Source organism: Hyla sarda, chromosome 9, assembly GCF_029499605.1.
Source record: "Hyla sarda isolate aHylSar1 chromosome 9, aHylSar1.hap1, whole genome shotgun sequence".
Taxonomy (NCBI): Eukaryota; Metazoa; Chordata; class Amphibia; order Anura; family Hylidae; genus Hyla; species Hyla sarda.
This window is the reverse complement of record NC_079197.1, coordinates 26,457,672-26,476,599: the sequence shown is the minus strand read 5'-3', so window position 1 is coordinate 26,476,599 and position 18,928 is coordinate 26,457,672. Positions and strand designations below refer to the sequence as shown.

The 18,928-nt window shown below is 43.4% G+C and overlaps 1 protein-coding gene across 1 annotated transcript in view; it reads right to left on the bottom strand.

Annotated features, from left to right (window-relative positions):
* The window catches only part of ABCD1 (ATP binding cassette subfamily D member 1), an 83,500-nt gene that overhangs the window by 43,735 nt on the left and 20,837 nt on the right, over positions 1 to 18,928 (bottom strand). The window contains exons 2-4 of the mRNA XM_056539962.1: positions 7,071 to 7,251; positions 4,778 to 4,920; positions 1,611 to 1,779 (exon numbers count right to left, since the gene is read on the bottom strand). Coding sequence (XP_056395937.1) covers positions 1,611 to 1,779; positions 4,778 to 4,920; positions 7,071 to 7,251 — 493 coding nt within the window. The remainder of the gene's footprint in view (positions 1 to 1,610; positions 1,780 to 4,777; positions 4,921 to 7,070; positions 7,252 to 18,928) is intronic.

Here is an 18,928-nt window from a genome sequence, read left to right as displayed (position 1 = left end):
CTTATCCACTTAATAACATGTTTATCTCGTACGCATTCATTCATGCCCACAGGTTAAAAAGAACATGTGCCCTGTACTAGATACAGCCAGGATGACATCACGTTTCGCAGAGACTGGTTACACCTGGAGCGCCATCATTCATTCAGATTCTTGAAAAGCCGGATTCCAGGCAGATGTGTGAGCAGCATTTCCCTATGTGTCAGCTTTCCCTGAATCAGGCCCGGCCTCCTATCGTGTGTATTATTGGCCTAAAGGGAATGGGTGACTCAATTTAAGAAAAAAAATACAGTCATTTATCTTCTCCAATGTCATGTGTGTGTGTTTGGGCTTATAAGACCTTAAAGGGGAAAGCTGCTTATAATAAAATCACATTAAGGCAGTGTTTCCCAACCAGGGTGCCTCCAGCTGTTGCAAAACTACAACTCCCAGCATGCACGGACAGCCTTTGGCTGTCCGGGCATGCTGGGAGCTGTAGTTTTGCAACAGCTGGAGGCACCCTGGTTGGGAAACACTGCATTAAAGTGTTACTCCAGTGGAAAACAGTTTTTTTTTTTTTAAATCAACTGGTGCCAAACAGTTAAACAAATTTGTAAATTACTTCTATTATAAAATCTTAAAAGGGGTATTCCAGGATTTTTTTTTATGTGACTATGCTACAGGGGCTGTAAAGTTAGAGTAGTTCATAATATAGTGTCTGTACCTGTGTGTGACGATTTTCTCACAATTCTTCTGGGATTTTCACCCCACTATTTATTTTTAACAGCATACAAAATGACTGTTGTCTCAGATTTTTCCCAGGTTGCAATGCGGCCGAGACCTGACATCACTAGTCAGCTGATGACAGGGAGCCTGTCTGCTTCAATGGGTGGAGGGATCAATCTGCAACTAATGCAACAGCTGTAGGCACCCTGATTGAAAACCACTGGTCTTTTGAATGGATGCAGCTCATTTATGTTTCAATGGGTGGGGTGGCTGATGTGTGGGAGGGAGGAAAATGGAATTGTGGGATTTGTAGTCAAAAAAAGAAAAGTCAAACAGGAAATACCAGTTCACAAAAAGCTAGCCACAGTATTATGGTAATCTCACAACATAGCCATTTAGCCCAAAGACAAGCGCAGATCCTTCCTAAGCATGTCCATTACTGTCTGCCAGGTACGTACTAAAATCACCTTATGGTGGAGAACCCCTTTAATCCTTCCAGTACATATTAGATGCTAAATACTATAGAGGAAATTCTTTTCTATTTGGATTTCTTTTCTGTCTGTCCACAGAGCTCTCTGCTGACACCTCTGTCCATTTTAGGAACTGTCCAGAGCAGCATATGTTTGCTATAGGGATTTTTTCCCACTCTGGACAATTCCTGACATGGACAGAGGTGTCAGCAGCGAGCACTGTGGACAAGACAAAAAAGAAATCAAAAAAGAAAATAATTTCCTCTGTAGTATTTAGCAGCTAATAAGTTGTGGAAGGATTAAAATTATTAAATAGAAGCCATTGACAAATCTGTTTAACTTTCTGGCACCAGTTGATTTAAAAAAGAAAAGTTTCCCCCCCGGAGTACCCCTTTAAGGAGATGTTATTTAGATTTTCCAAAGTGTATGTTTTCTTACCTTTTATCTCCAGGGGCCCTTCAATGCGAACCCCATGTTGAATGACATCACTTTCCTTGGGATTACCTCCTTCAAATTCTCCGGGACGTTTGTAGACACCTTTCTGCACATCCTCAAAGACCTCGAACATATCATGAACCCGAGCTGTGTAACCGGCCAGTTCAGTCACCTGTCAATAATAATGGCGCATGGTGAGCTAACGGAGGACAACAACAACCAGAGAAATCAATGAACACTCGTGAAAGAGAAGGGAAAATAGGCATTTGGTATACAAGTGAACATTAAAAGAAATCCTCTACATTACAGGCCAACAATTGAGGCTGCACTACTGACAGACATGACAACACAGCTTCCTCTAATACCTCACAGGTAGACAATACGTGGTTTTAAATCCCTAAATACATCAATGTCCTCACATATGCACACAAAGCTGCCACTACCGACACCAGGCAGAATGTAGATATTGATGTACAGGGTATAGGGTGATCTGGAGTCACACAGGTCTCTACCACTACAATTTGCATGACAACAATCACAACCTGGCAGTAGTGCAGCTTCAGGCTTTGAAAACCATTGTAAAATATCTTGTTTGGAGATCACTTGAATTTAGAGAGTTTTAATGTACACTAAAGGGACCCTTTTCCTCCAACGTTTTCTTCTAATAGATCACCTATCTTGGGTAATACGTTAAAGGGGTACTACCGTGCTGACAACTTATCCTCTATCTAAAGGATAGGGGATAAGTTGCCTGATCGCGCGGGGTCCTGCCGCTGGGGACACCCGAGATCTCGCACGCAGCACCCCGCTCTCATCAGGCCCCGGAGCGAACATCCGCTCTGGGTTTGATGACGGGGCTGGTGATCGTGACGTCACAGCTCCGACCCCGTGTGACATCACGCTCCGCCCCTCAATGCAAGTCTATGGCACAGGGCAAGATAGTTGTCTCGCCCCCTGCCATAGACTTACATTGAGGGGCGGAGCGTGACGTCACATGGGATGTTCGCTCCGGGGCCTGATGACAGCGGGGTGCTGCGTGCGAGATCGCGGGGGTCCCCAGCAGTAGATAGGGGATAAGTTGTCAGCACGGTAGTACCCCTTTAAAGGAAAACCGTCATCCCATTCACCCACACTAAACCCAATACACCGTGATAAATAAAAATTTAAAAAAATGAAATAGAAAAAAGCTTATAGTGCGGCTGAACAGGAGACCGATGAGGGGTCTCTGACTAATATACATACCTTCAGTCCAGCGCCCGGTCCCTCTGAAGATGGGCTTCTATCTGCGCTGAATTGCGCACTGGAGGTGGGCCCACCGGCTGTATTTGAATATTCAAGGTCGCTGGTCACGTGAGCGCTCACGTGACCAACAATCATGAATATTCAAATTCAGCCGGCGGGCCCGCCTCCAGTGCGCAATTCAGCGCAGATAGAAGCCCATCTTCAGAGGGACCAGACGTCTGGATTTAAAGTATACAAGTCAGAGACCCTGCATCGGTCTCCTGTTCACCCGCACTATAACCCGGTGTATTGGTTTTTTTTATTTAGTTTTTTTATAAATTTTTATTTATTACGGTGTATTGGGTTTAGTGTGGGTGAATGGGAGGACCGTTTTCTTTAAAAAAATTAAAAATAAAATGAATTTACATTGAGCTTTCATGGAGATAACAAACACGCGCCTGAGCTCGTGACAACAGGACGCCCAACGTGTAGAGGGATCTAAACCAGACACTTCTATTAACCGTAGCAGCAGCAAAACTGGTGACAGCCCTAAATAGCCACCGGGAATCAGAGAGCGCACAAACCTTTGTTATTAGTCATGCACTGTGCATGACCGAGAAAACAGTGTTTTAATGTCCCGGCCGCAGCTGAGGAACAGTCACCAATGATTGACAGCTTTAGCATCCAGTCAGAAAACCGCTAGAGCTGTCAATCCTCAGGGAGCCCGGGAGAAGAGCCCGCCGCCTCTCTGACTGTTCAGCAGCTGCGGCCGGGATATTAAAACTCAGTTTTCTCTGTTATGTGCGTTTATTGTATTTTCTACATTGTCATTTTGTTGAGTAAAAAAAAAAATAATAATTTGTAAATTATTTTTTTATAGTCCTATTAGGGAACTTTAAAACTTTTTTTCTTTCACTGCAAAATATGACATTACAACCTGTACAAGTACATTGGGCTTATACTGGACAACTCTGGGACCTTTTTTTGGCCTCAGACCGACAGTATTAAAGGGGTACTCTGGTGGAAAACATTTTTTTTTTTTTTAAATCAACTGGTGCCAGAAAGTTAAACAGATTTGCAAATTACTTCTATTTAAAAATCTTAGTCCTTCCAGTATTTATCAGTTGCTGTATAATACAGAGGAAATTCTTTTCTTTTTGAATTTCTTTTCTGTCTGACCACAGTGCTCTCTGCCAACACACCTCTGTTCATGTCAGGGACTGTGCAGAGCAGGAGAGGTTTGCTATGGGGAATTGTCCCTTTCTGGACAGTTCCTGACATGGACAGAGTTGTCAGTAGAGAGCACTGGGGTCAGACAGAAAAGAAATGTAAAAAGAAAAGAACTTCCTCTGTATTATACAGCAGCTGATAAGTACTGGAAGGATTAAAATTTTTAAATAGAAGTAATTTACAAATCCTAGCACCAGTTGATTTATAAATAAATGTTTGCCACTGGAGTCCCCCTAAAAGTCCTCATCCCTAGTAACGGTAGAGCCAGGGCTGGCCGTTACATGACATATAGAGGTCCCCCCACTTGATCTGTGTTGATCAATGTGCTGGAAGGCGCCTGTCACCAGTGACCACCAAGCACACTACTGTCTTTATAGTAACAATTAATCACTCTTCTCTCTAACACAGTGTTTCCCAACGGGGGTGCTTCCAGCTGTGGCCAAACTACAACTCCCATCATGTCCGGACAGCTGAAGGCACCCTAGCTGGGAAATGCTGCTCTAACACAACATCTGATATAACCTGCTATACTATGTAGCCACATCATGGTGAATAATGTCTGTTGTCCGAGCTGCTGACAGTGGATGAGGGGAAGTGACAACTGCTCAGAAATAGCTGAACAATGTATCCTTACCTACTATAATAAAGGTCCCCGTGGACAAGAATATGAATCAGTCAGATGAGTTTTGACTGGATCAGTTTGATGACATGTGACTCACCTCTTTATAGGAGGACATTACTCTCTCTATGGCGTCAGCCGCTGCGGTCAGCAGGTTCCTTGCAGTGGTGAAGGCTTCGGCGCGTTCGCTTACTAGTTCCTCTTCTTTCATTTCCATTGCTGCTCTCTTCACTTCCTCTGAGTCTTGGGGCGAGAAATAAGAAAGTCAAGAAGCTGGCTGCAGTCAGTTATATAATGTGCACCTTTCACAACACCCTACAATCAAAATGAATACGCAGGGGAAAAAAAAAAGGGGGGATACGTGCCCCTAGTGTAATATGTCAAGGCTAAAAAACAACAATGATAAGCGATTTTACCATATAGGGTGGTGCTAAGAGCACAATACCTCAGTAGACGTCTGGTTTTATATGATGCTCCGATCTGCAGCCGTAGCTTGTCCAGAATCAGGGACACTGGTCCGGTGGAAAATGCTTGAAGGATTAATAATCAAGTTTTCAGGGGGTGATCAGATGCAGTAGACAAGTAAGGACCCAAGGTTATTGTCCAAAAAGCTGATTTATTAATACAACGTAACACGTTTCCGGTCCAAAATGGACCCTTCGTCAGACAGGTGCATACCTACCGGTATGCACCTGTCTGACGAAGGGTCCATTTCGGACCAGAAACGCGTTACGTTGTGCTAATAAATCAGCTTTTTGGACAATAACCTTGGGTCCTTACTTATCTACTGCATCTGATCAGCGCCTGAAAACTTGATTTTTATTCCTCCAAGCTACAATCAAAATGAAGGAATTCATAATGCTTGTTAGGCAATAAAGAGAATATATACTGTAACACTAAGAGCACAAAACTCTGTAGAGACAAGTTGTGGAAGGGAAAAAATGTCAAGGCAGTTTGGGCCGCATAGAGAAGAAAAAGGCAAGAGGGCAACTCTGGTCTGAGAAGACGTCACCTGTGAGTCACTGGACTTAAAGGGGTACTCCACTGCCCCAGTGTTCTGAACAAAATGTTGTTGTGGGTGCAGGGGTCGTGACGTCATGGCCAAGTCCCTCGTGACGTCAGATCAAGCCCCTCGTGACGTCAGACCAAGCCCCCTCAATGCAAGTCTATGGGAGGCGGCTTTGGCAGCCACCACGCCCCCTCTAGTAGACTTGCATTGAGGGGGTATGACGTGACATCACGTGGGGGCATGGTTGTGATGTCATGTCATGGGGCAGTGGAGTACCCCTTCAATAGTATATATCAGGCCTACAGTTAGATCATTCACCCATAGCCTTTCCCTCCTTGGTTGAACTTAATGGACATGTGTCTTTTTTCACCCGTACTAACAATGTAATGATGAGATTATACCCTGCAGGGTGCCAGGGGGTTGTATGATGATATGTTTGGTTATATTGGCCCTTGTGGTGGCATTGTTAGGCACTGTTCACATCTACATCAGGGGCTCTGTTCTGGGCCTTTGTCACAGATTTAGTTTTGCAGGCCATGCTGGGCTGTACAGATGCCGAAGCAACCATAAGGCGCCCAGCAAAATTCTGTGCAAAAAGTCCCGTTCATCCGAAAATGGCAGAACTTTGGTGAGCATGGTACAGATCCCTCAGCAACTGTATCTCCCAATATGGCCTGCGTCTCCCCACACTGGAGCAGAAGATTGTACTGGCCTGAAACTTGCGCTTTAAAATGAGTAGTGTAGTGAAAGATAACTTTGTATAGAGGATAAGTTATAGATCGCGGGGGGTCCGACCGCTGGAACCCCCCACTATCTCCTGAACTGGGCCCTGGCAGTCTGCCGGAAGTGGCCGTTCCAACCCCCACAGGAAACCGTGGCCGACATGCCCCCTCCATGTATCTCTATGGGATATATGGAGGGGGTGTGTCGGCCGCCGCTCCTTGCAGGGGTCGGCACGTCCCCTTCCAGCAGACTACAGCAGAGATTGCGCGGGTGGTCCCAGCGGTCAGACCCTCCCCCCCGCGATCTATAATTTATCCCCTATCCCAAGTTATCTTTCACCACACTACTCCATTAAGTAATGGGACAAACAAAACATGCTCCACAGAGTATATTTTTTTGCCCTGTTAGAATTCTGCAAAATGACAGATACCAGACAGAAACCTGGAGGGCCCCACTAAAGTTAATAGGGTCTCTCCGGATTCGTTGGTGTCTATCATACAGGACTGTATTATTAATAGATATGTTGATAAACATACAAATACGTTTTTATTGTTTTATAACTATTCTGTCTTCCATATATTTTCTGGTGGTGGGAGCAGAACCCATGCCTTGTGCCCCTGATCTTTTTGGATCCTAGCCCCACCCCTGACCAGTTCCTTACCACTCTGAGAATATCCAGTGGCGGTGATGATGGGCACGGCTACCATGACGAGGCCGGACGCGCTCCATACATACTTCATGAGGAACTGCTCCAGCATCACATACCACAGCCTCTCCAGCAGGATGAGGTTTATCTGTGAGGACAAGTCCTTGTAGCACTGCTGTAGTAGGGACATCTCCACCTGTACGAGGACATGGAAATCATCAGTGAGTGTATGGAACAGGTTAACACGATTATTAGACTAACAATAAAAGGTGATTATCTAAGTCAACTATAGAAATGGTCAATACAATATACACATAATATTTGAATATGTTGAGGATGTGAAAACCAGAACTATGAACCAATCGCAGCTCAGCTTTAATTCTATGACAGTTTGTGAAGAAACGAAAGCTGCGCTGTGATTGGTTGCTATGGGCAACACAAGACAGTTTTTGATTTCAATTCCACTGGTTGTCATTAGAAACTGTCAAAAAACCTTGCTGACAGACACCCCCCCTAAGCTCCCATCTGATCACTTGATCCGTTTCGGGTAAACTTCTGCTAAACAAATACAAAATAAAAAGCTATTTCTGACATTATGGCTCGGTCCTATTTAACTGAACTGCAATACCAGTCAAAGACCATTGGCAAGAGTGGCGCTGGTTGACGTCTTTTATTCTAATCCAGAAAAATCTCTATAATACTTACCTTCTCTATGCGCCATTACTGCAATGAAGTGATCGGGATATATGATCTTGTATGTCCCTTCCAAAGAAAGTATATAATCAAATGATTTCAATTTGGAGATATATTTTTAGATAAATATTTATATATAAATAGTTATAATTTGGATTTGGATTATATATATATATATATATATATATATATATATATATATATATATAGAATAAAATGGAGACGAAGGAGCACCATGCGTGGCTGTAGTTAAGGATTCTAAGATCCACGTGGGTGCTCAGGTCCAGGGTCAGACCCAGGCCCCAAGTAAATGTAGCAAAAAAATGGAAGAGAGCGGCACTCCAGCATTCAGTGAAAACCCAGTGTGGGTGTATTTATTCACACATCTGCAATACACGCAACGTTTCGGCCCGTCAATAGAGCCTTTCTCAAGCACTTGCTTGAGAAAGGCTCTATTGACGGGCCGAAACGTCGCGTGTATTGCAGATGTGTGAATAAATACACCCACACTGGGTTTTCACTGAATGCTGGAGTGCCGCTCTCTTCCATTTTTTTGCTATATATATATATATATATATATATATATATACACACACACACATACACACACATATACATATATATAAATTTTTAATCATTTCAATTACTGTATAGGGTTAAAGCTTGAGACTAAAAATCCTGGTGTCAGGGCTCCTCTGTGTAACATGGCATGACTGAAGGATTCGGAGGAAGCTATAGATGATTCATATAATTTGACAATGCACTGTGACCAATGGCCTGAATAATATCTTCCTCAATTGTATGACATTAGGCAATGCAGTAACCTCCGATACACGCGGTCAGAGCGAGCGCAGCGCTGGGATCTGCTATATTTCCTCAGTTCCCCACAGCACTAGATTATGATTCCGTGCCGACTGTGTACAGAGACAAGAACTAAGCTCCTCTAAAACAGTAGTTAAAGGGGTTATCCAGTAAAAACTTTTTATTTTATATATATCAACTGGCTCCAGAAAGTTAAACAGATTTGTAAATGACTTCTGTTAAAAAATCGTAATCCTTCCAGTACTTATGAGCTGCTGAAGTTGAGTTGTTCTTTTCTGTCTAAGTGCTCTCTGATGACACGTGTCTCGGGAACCGCCCAGTTTAGAAGCAAATCCCCATAGCAAACCTCTTCTACTCTGTGCAGTTCCGGAGACAAGCAGAGATGTCAGCAGAGAGCACTGTTGTCAGACAGAAAACAACAACTCAACTTCAGCAGTTGATAATAAATGAAAGGATTAGAATTTTTTTCATAGAAGTAATTTAAAAATCTGTTTAACTTTCTAGAGCTAGTTGATTTATAAAAAAAAAAAAAAAAAAGTGTTTTCCTGGAATGCCCCTTTAAAGGGGAACTAGGCATGGTCTGGTCTGTAAGGATGCATCTCTTTAGCTACTTTAGGCCTGTGTTATGCTGGTTATATACTTTAGATAGATTTTAACCAACAAATGCTAACCCAAAAGTCATCTTGCAGTATTGCTCATACACATACATGCACACTTTGGTTGAGCACACAAGCGTTTTTAATGGAGAGAGGTGGGATAAGCTGCTGCCAGACTCCTCTTTTGGTGGCTTATCTTTCTGAGAACAAAAAGACTGGGCAAAGTCGGGGAATCTGGAGAGCACCCTATATATGGGATGGTCAGCCGGTCCGGTGGGTTGGGTGGTGTTGAGAGTCATCTGGTGTGTATAGCTGGCTTTATCTTAATTTAAGAGGAGTCCAAAGTTTTTAACAATGAGGGGCTGTTGGACAGGACTACCAATTACTGCAATAAAATATATATATATATATACCACATTTTCTAATACTACATGTTTAGATGGAGCTCCAAGACCAGTGTATCCCAACCAGGGTGTCTTCAGCTGTTGTAAAACTACAACTCCCAGCATGCCCCGACAGCCTTTGGCTGTCGGGGCGTGCTGGGAGTTGTAGTTTTGCAACAGCTGGAGGCACCCTGGTTGGGAAACACTGCCCCCTATCCTAAAGATAGGCGAGCCCCAGAACACCTCTTTTATAGGACTCCCATGCACATGACAGCTGGTGTTGCATAATTCTAGCGAACTTGGTGCTGACGAAGACTTCCGATTCTGACATCGCAGTCCTTAAAACCTCTAGCTACGCAACATTTATCCCAGCTCCCATAATGCCCTGCTAACAGGAAAGGCGTATGAGTCGGAATTAAAGGCGTACTCCATTGGAAAACATTTTTTTTTTTTTTTCTGGTGCCAGAAAGTGAAACAGATTTGTAAATTACTTCCATTAAAAAATCTTAATCCTTCCATTACTTATCAGCTGCTGTTATGATCCACAGGAAGTTCTTTTCTTTTTGAATTTCCTTTCTCCCTGACCACAGTGCTCTCTGCTGACACCTCTGTTCATTTTAGGAACTGTCCAGAGCAGGATAGGTTTTCTATGGGGATTTTCTCTTACTCTGAACAGTTCCTAAAGTGTCAGCAGAGAGCACTGTGGTCAGGCAGAAAGGAAATTCAAAAATAAAAGAACTTCCTGTGGATAATACCAGCAACTGATAAGTACTGGAAGGATTAAGATTTGTTAATAGAAGTAATTTACAAATCTGTTTCACTTTCTGGCACCAGTTGATTTAAAAAAAAATGTAATAAAATGTTTTCCAGTGGAGTACCCCTTTAACGACGAACGCCGTAAATGTACGTCCTGGTGACGTGGTACTTAACGCACCAGGACGTACATTTACATCCTAAGCATAAGCGATGCCCGGATCATGCGCGGCAGGTCCCGGCTGTTGATCGCAGCCAGGGACCCGCCGGTAATGGCGGACATCCGCGATCCCGCGGATGTCCGCCATTAACCCCTCAGATGCCGTGATCAATACAGATCAAGGCATCTGCAGCATCGTGGTCACTTAATTGGATGATCGGATCGCCCGCAGCGCTGCCGCGGCGATCCGATCATCCAGCACGGCAGCCGGAGGTCCCCTCACCTGCCTCCGCTGTCTTCCAGGAGTCTTCTGCTCTGATCTGTCTTCCCGCAGACGGGAGCAGAAGATGACCGATAACCCTGATGAGTGCTATGTCCTATACATAGCACTGAACAGGATTAGCAATCGAATGATTGCTTTAAATAGTCCCCTATGGAACCCCCTACCCCAATAAAAACGTAAATTGCCCCATTTTCCCTATTTTACCCCCAAAAAGTGTTAAAAAAATATTTTATATACATATTTGGTATCGCCGCGTGCGTAAATATCTGAACTATTAAAATAAAATGTTAATGATACCATACGGTGAACGGCGTGAACGTAAAAAAAAAAGTTCAAAATTGCTGCTTTTTTATTACATTTTATTCCAAAAAAAATTATAAAAAATTTATTAAAAGTTTTATATAGGCAAATATGGTATCAATAAAAAGTACAGATCACGGCACAAAAAATGAGCCCTCATACCACCACTTATACGGAAAAATGAAAAAGTTATAGGTCTTTAAAATAGGGGGAACTTAAACGTAATAATTTGGTTGAAAAGTTTGTGATTTTTTTTAAGCGCAACAGTAATAGAAAAGTATATTATCATGGGTATCATTTTAATCGTATTGACCCAAAGAATAAAGAACACATGTCATTTTTACCATAAATTGTACGGTGTGAAAACGAAACCTTCCAAAATTAGCAAAATTGCGGTTTTCTTTTTAATTTCCCCACACAAATAGTATTTTTTTGGTTGCGCCATACATTTTATGGTTACGTGAGTGATGGCATTACAACGGACAACTGGTCGCGCAAAAAAAAACAAGCCCTCATACTAGTCTGTGGATGAAAATATAAAAGAGTTATGATTTTTTGAAGGCGAGGAGGAAAAAATTAAAACGTAAAAATAAAATTGTCTGCGTCCTTAAGGCCAAAATGGGCTGAGTCCTTAAGGGGTTAATTCAGACTCATATGCGTTTCCTGTTATCAGGACATTATGGGAGCTGGGATAAATGTTGCGTAGCTAGAGGTTTTAAAGGGGTACTCCGGTGAAAACCTTTTTTCTTTTAAATCAACTGGTGGCAGAAAGTTAAACATATTTGTAAATTACTTCTATCGAAAAATCTTAATCCTTCCTGTACTTATTAGCTGCTGAATACTACAGAGGAAATTCTTTTCTTTTTGGAATGCTCTCTGATGACATCACGAGCACAGTTCTCTCTGCTGACGTTATTATAAGAATAATAACGCTTTATTTATTGTTGTCCTTAGTGGGATTTGAACCCAAGTCCCCAGCACTGTAAGGCAGCAGTGCTAACCACTGAGCCACCATGCTGCCCTTAGCATACATCTGCTATGCACGGTTGCTAAAATGGACAGAGATGTCAGCAGAGAGCACTGTGCTCGTGATGTCATCAGTGTTCCAAAAAGAAAGGACATTTCCTCTGTAGCATTCAGCAGCTAATAAGTACTGGGAGGATTAAGATTTTTTTAATAGAAGTAATTTACAAATATGTTTAACTTTCTGCCACCAGTTGATTTAAAAGAAAAAAGGTTTTCACCGGAGTACCCCTTTAAGGACTGCAATGACAGAATTGGAAGTCTTCATCAGCACCAAGTTCGCTAGAATTATGCAACACCAGCTAGTGGAGTACCCCTTTAAGCTTTAGAATTGAACGAAGAACAAAAGCTGGAAGTAAAGTGACATTTTTACAAAACTATTCTAAATTGTAAGTTGATTTTTCACTATAAACCGCTGCGATTTATCACCCCAGGGTGCCTTTTTATTCCTAAAATAAGGCACAGATCCGCTAGCATTGCCCGTAACCCCCCCACCCCTGTGAGCCCACAGCGTGAGAACTTTTCCACAAATGTCTTTATGTAATAAAAGAATAAGCGTGGCGGAGCATGCCGGCAGTGAACGGGTTAAGCAGGCTGCCGAACATCAGGCCCTTTTTGTTCAGGATCTTAGTAACCAAAGCAGAACTGCAGAAAAATGGGCAGAGAGCAATGTCCTATAGTAACCTCTCCCTCCGAGCCAGATTCGCTCTACAGAGATTACCGGCTGCAAAATACCATTGCGTATCTGAACGCAGGGAACAAACTACAGGACCTCACTCGAGTGTGAGTGAGCACTCCAGACTCCTGAGAGAGTCATAGAGCAGCCAAGGTGTTTCTTAGTAATACCTCCTCCTGACATATGTTCGCCGGTAAGGCCACAATATATAACGTATGTATCAACGTCACTCAGGAGTCTGGGAAAGCTGGGTGACAAATCCCAAGTTGGTGGCCACAGGCGTCGTCGTTCACTTTGGCATAAGGAGATAAAACTGTTTTTTTCCAACCAGGGTGCCTCCAGCTGTTGCAAAACTACAACTCCCAGCATGCCCGGACAGCCGAAGGCTGTCCGGGCATGCTGGGAGTTATAGTTTTGCAACAGCTGGAGGCACCCTGGTTGGAACACACTGGGGGAGATTTATCAAAACCTGTCCAGAGGAAAAGTTGCTGAGTAGCCCATAGCAACCAATCAGATCGCTTCTTTCATTTTTAACAAGGCCTCTGCAAAATGAAAGCAGCGATCTGATTGGTTGCTATGGGCAACTGGGCAACTTTTCCTCTGCAGAGGTTTTGATAAATCTCCCCCACTGAGATAAAACTAAATAAATTTAGTGAAATAAGAAGACACACACAGGGAGATTTATCAAAACCTGTCAAGAGGAAAAGTTGCTGAGTTGCCCCATAGCAACCAATCAGATCGCTTCTTTCATTCTCAGAGGCCTTTTCAAAAATGAAAGAAGCGATCTGATTGGTTGCTATGGGCAACTCAGCAACTTTTCCTCTGGACAGGTTGTGATAAATCTTCCCCACAGTTAGGCTGGGTTCACACTTCGTTTTTCAAATACGGTTACCGTATACGGTTTTCCGCTAAAAAACGTATGGCAAAAACCGTATGCAATCGTATACAACCGTATGACTCCAAATCCGGTTTTTCCCCGTAGACGGTTCCAAAACGTATGTACGGTTCTATCCGTTTGCATCCGTTTTTGCCAACGGTTTTGCTATTTTGTTGGAATATGTTTTCAAGCAATTTAATAAAGTTACTATTGTTCTATTGAAATTCCTTCTGCGCATGTGTCAACTCCAAAAAACGGATTAGAAAAACCGTGTGCAACCGTATTCTGAAATTCTGTGTACGGTTCTCATAGACAACAATGTTAAAAGAACCGCATACGGTTTGCATATGGTTTTCCAACCGGAGGCAAAAACGTGGTCGACAGCGTTTTTGCCTACGGTTGAAAAATCGGCAAAACCGTATCCGAGGCAAAACGGATGCAACCGTATACAACATTTGGAATACGGTTTACAATGGATGCTTTATGCATACGTTTTCGGATACGGTCGTATAAGTTTTTTTGCAGAAAACCGTATACGGTTACCGTATTTGAAAATCGTAGTGTGAACCCGGCCTTACTATTCTTTTCACGTATGTAGAGAAGTTGATTTGTATAAACTTTGCAGTATTTCGTTCCATTCACGACACTGGAAACCTTAAACAATCTTGTGCCCTCTAAGGCTGCATTCACACCACGTTTTTGCAATACAGTTCCCGTATCAGGTTTTCGATGAAAAACTGATTCCTCAAAACCGGACTAAAACTGTATCAAAACATGTGTACAAATTTAAACCCGTATAAAGTTAAAAACCGTATACGGTTTAAAAAATGATGTCCGGTTGCATCAGTTTTTTAAGAAAAAACGTATACGTTTTTAACTTTTCACTCCATTTTGAATAAAGTTTCACTTGTTTGATTGAAATTCCAAGAAAAATCTGTGCAAAGTCAAAAACCGTATGGTGAAAACCGGATGGAACCGTACGCACATACAGTTCTGTACAGTTCCCATTGACTCCCATGTTAAAAAAAAAAAACGAATACAGTTTAATACAGTTTTCACCCGGACCAAAAACCGTGGTAGGCCACGGTTTTCTGTCCGGAAAAAAAAAGTAAAAAACCGTATGGTTTGCATGGTTTTGAATGGGAAGTCTATGGGCACGGTTTTCTGTACGGTTGCATATGTTTTTTTTAATGGAACCGTACAAAAAAACATATACGGTTTAATACAATTTTTCACCTGGTTCAAAAACCGTGATCGACTACGGTTTTGGGTACGAGGAAAAAAAAACTGACAAAACCGTACAGGATGCAAAACGGACACAACCTGATGCATCTTTTGTCATACGGTTTTCAATGCAGAGTCAATGCATGCGGTTTTCCATACAATTTTCCCATAGAAAACGTATACGGGAACTGTATTGCAAAAACGTGGTGTGAATGCACCCTAAGCCAGTGTTTCCCAAGCAGGGTGCCCCCAGCTGTTGCAAAACTACAACTCCCAGCATGCCCGGACAGCCTTCCAGCGGAAAGATTAAACTCAGAAATTCTGTTGCAGCAGAGTCCCATTGTTTTCAATGTGATCATGCCGCACCATGCACACGGTGGAATTATCTGCCACAGAAATTTCGATTTCGGCCTCGGCAGAAAGAATTGAAATGTCAATTCTTTCTGCAGATTCTGCTCGGAAAAGCATTGCTGACTATGGAGATGGCGCATTTACGAGTGGTCCTAGTGCTAGTAAGTCCTGCCGGCACCCACTGTCTGCGGAGTGTCCGGACGGAAATGTTCCAGGTGGACAATCCACCGTAATAGTATCCCAAAATTCTAACTGCATAGAAAAAAGCTCTGTATGGACAATTAATGCTGGGAGGTTCAGTTTTGACCCGTATGCGGTTTCCTGACCGGACCTAAAACCGTAGTATACTTCGGTTTTAGGTCCGGTCAGGAAACCGCATATGGGTCAAAACTGAGCCGACCGGAGTCACCGTTTGACTCCGATCGGATCATTAAAGTAAATGGAGTCACGGGCTGATCCGGCTGGGGTACGGGAACGCCCGGTTTGCCCCTCCCCCACCGGATCCGGCACCCGTATGTACAAAACGTGGTGTGAATGCAGCCTTAGATAGGACAGATAAGTAATGTATTTACCAAGTAATTCAACTTTTTATGCACTTTAATTCTATACGTAAAACTGTAAGAGGATATACCCTGTGAGTTTGGTCTTGTTCACGTTTGCATTGGAGGCTCCATTCAGGGCCAGAAAACAGAGACAAACATAACCTAATATATTTCTTTATCTAGTATTAGGAAAACCCACAGCTACACAAGTCCTAGGCCATTCAAAATTTAAAAGGAGTACTCCACTGGCCAGCGTTCGGATACAGTAGTCCCTCAAGTCACAATATTAAAGGGGTACTCCGCCCCTGGCATCTTATCCCCTATCCAAAGGATAGGGGATAAGATGTCAGATCGCCGCGGTCCCGCTGCTGGGGAGCCCTGGGATCCCCGCTGCGGCACCCCGCTATCATTACTGCACAGAGCGAGTTCGCTCTGTGCGTAATGACGGGCGATACAGGGGCCGGAGCAGCGTGACGTCATGGCTCCGCCCCTCATGACATCACGGCCCATCCCCTTAATGCAAGTCTATGGCAGGGGGCGTGACGACCGCCGCGCCCCCTCCCATAGACTTGTATTGACGGGGCGGGCCGTGACATCACGAGGGGCGGAGCCGAGGCGTAACGATGCTACGGCCACCGTATTGCCCGTCATTACGTGCAGAGCAATCTCGCTCTGCACAGTAATGATAGCGGGGTGCTGCAGCAGCAATCCCCGGGGTCCCCAGCAGCGGGATCCCGGCGATCTGACATCTTAAGTTACAATGGTCCAGAAAAGACCATTGTATGTTGAAACTATTGTAAGTTGAGGGATCACTGTATTTAGTTCCGAAAGCTGTATGCGTGCACTGCGGGGGTCCAACGTTTTTAACAATGAGGGGCTGTAGGACAGGACTACCAATTAATGCAAAAAATACCACATTTTCTAATACTACATGTTTAGATGGAGCTCCTAGACCAGTGTTTCCCAAGCAGGGTGCCTTCAGCTGTTGCAAAACTACAACTCCCAGCATGCCCCGACAGCCAAAGGGGATCCCGGCACGGAGCAGACACCGGAGGCAGGTAAGGTCCCTCCCGGTGTCCTGTAAGCTGTTCGGGATGCCGTGATTAACACCGCGGAGGTCCCGAACAGCCCGACTGAGCAGCCGGGTTAGTTTCACTTTCACTTAAGACGCGGCGGTCAGCTTTGATTGCCGCGTCTGAAGGGTTAATACAGGGCATCATCACGATCGGTGATGTCCTATATTATCCGCGGGTCCCGGCCGCCGCGATAGGACAGGGTTTTAATGTGTATTTGTGGTATAAGACGCACCAACTTTTCCCCCCCAGTTTTGGGGAAAAAAAAAGTGCGCCTTATACAGCAAAAAATACGGTAAATGTTCCAAATGTTGGCCAGTGGAGTACCCCTTTAAGAGTTTCAGAAAAAAAAAAAAAAAGTAGATCTTCATGAATCCAAAAATACAACTGTTACACAAGCAATTCTACCCCTGCGGCCTACTTGGATTTTAAGCCAAAAGCTCATTTTTATATTGGAGATAATAGGCACCGAAAGTAATAAAAAAAAGATTACATGCAACGAATTAAAGCAGCCACTTATAGATGTTTGGCATGCTGCTATATTATGCCTATGGCTAGATTCCTGACAAACCAAGAGGCTGGTGAATAAGGCCGTATTAACACTTTGTTATCTGGACACTTTTTGCATCAGTATTTGGAAGTCAAAATCAGGAATGGATGCAGAAAATAAACCTTTCCTTATATTTCCCTTGTGCTTACAATCATACTGATCCAAAATACTGAAAAATGTGGAGTGTGTGACTAAGGCTAGGTCCACACTGCTGTTGTGCTCCTACCTCTTCTGGGTCAGTCTGGCTCTTTTTTTTTGCACCGAACGGACCTAGAACGGGTCTGAGAGCAACTGACACAGCTGGGTCCTGACGGATCCCATTGACTTGAATAGGAGCTGGAATGGTGTCCGGTATTTTACAGGAGTTGAGCGGGAAAAAAATACATGTAGGATTATTTTTTCTCCACTCAACTCCCGTCCTCCCAACGGACTGGGCGACAGAGCTCCCTTTACCAGAGCACAACGGCCATGTGAATAAGCCCTAAGGCTTTGGGACAACACACCACTTAATTTCTTCACATGCTGCTGTAGGTACTTTAAAAGGGGTACTCCATCTTTTTTTTTTTAAACCAACGGGTGCCAAAAAGTTATACAGATTTGTAAATCACTTCAATTTAAAAAATCTTAAGCCTTCCAGTACTTATCAGCTGCTGTATGCTCCAGAGGAAGTTGTGTAGTTCTTTCCAGTCTGACCACAGTGCTCTCTGCTGCCACCTCTGTCAGCGTCAGGAACTGTCCAGAGCAGGAGCAAATCCCCATAGCAAACCTATCCTGCTCTGGACAGTTCCTGACACGGACAGAGGTGTCAGCAGAGAACACTGTAGCCTGTAACTGTATAGAACTACACAACTTCCTCTGGAGCATACAGCAGCTTATAAGTACTGGAAGGATTAAGATTTTTAAATAGAAGTAATTTGCAAATCTATTTTAACTTTCTGCCACCAGTTGATTAAAAATGATTAGAATACCCCTTCAAGAGCAGTACCCTTTATAAGGAGCTGCTTAGAGGGTACAAGACCATAATCTCATCAACTACTTTGGTTTTTTATAGGATTCCCATGAGATGCTATACTTTAAAAGAAGACTGTCAATTCTTAAAGGGGTACTCCAGCCCCAAGACATCTTATCCCCTAGCTAGCCACCAGCCCTTCCTGACGAAGCTGGGGTGCCAGCGAAACGTTGGAGGCGCTGGCTAATGCTTGCAGTTTTTAAGCAGCAGCCATTAACAGCTCCCTAAAAACAGATCATCATATCAAAAGATGATGATCGCTGTACAATAATTCTGCTATTAATTGCAGTTACTGCTTATAACATTACAATGGGAGCTGGTTTGAGGCTGTGATTTTAAATAATTAGTGGTGTAGATCACACCATAAGGAAAAATCACACATTTACTAATTAGATTATATACTTTAATATTTTAATAGGACAAATAAAAGTTAAATTTTAGGAGGTACTTAGTTTAAGGGTTCCCCTTAGGGGGTTTCCCCTAAAATAGTCATCATGATACTCCGTCCCCGTGGTCGGGAGGCATAAGACTGAGAGCCTCCAGCGCTTCCGGCAGTAC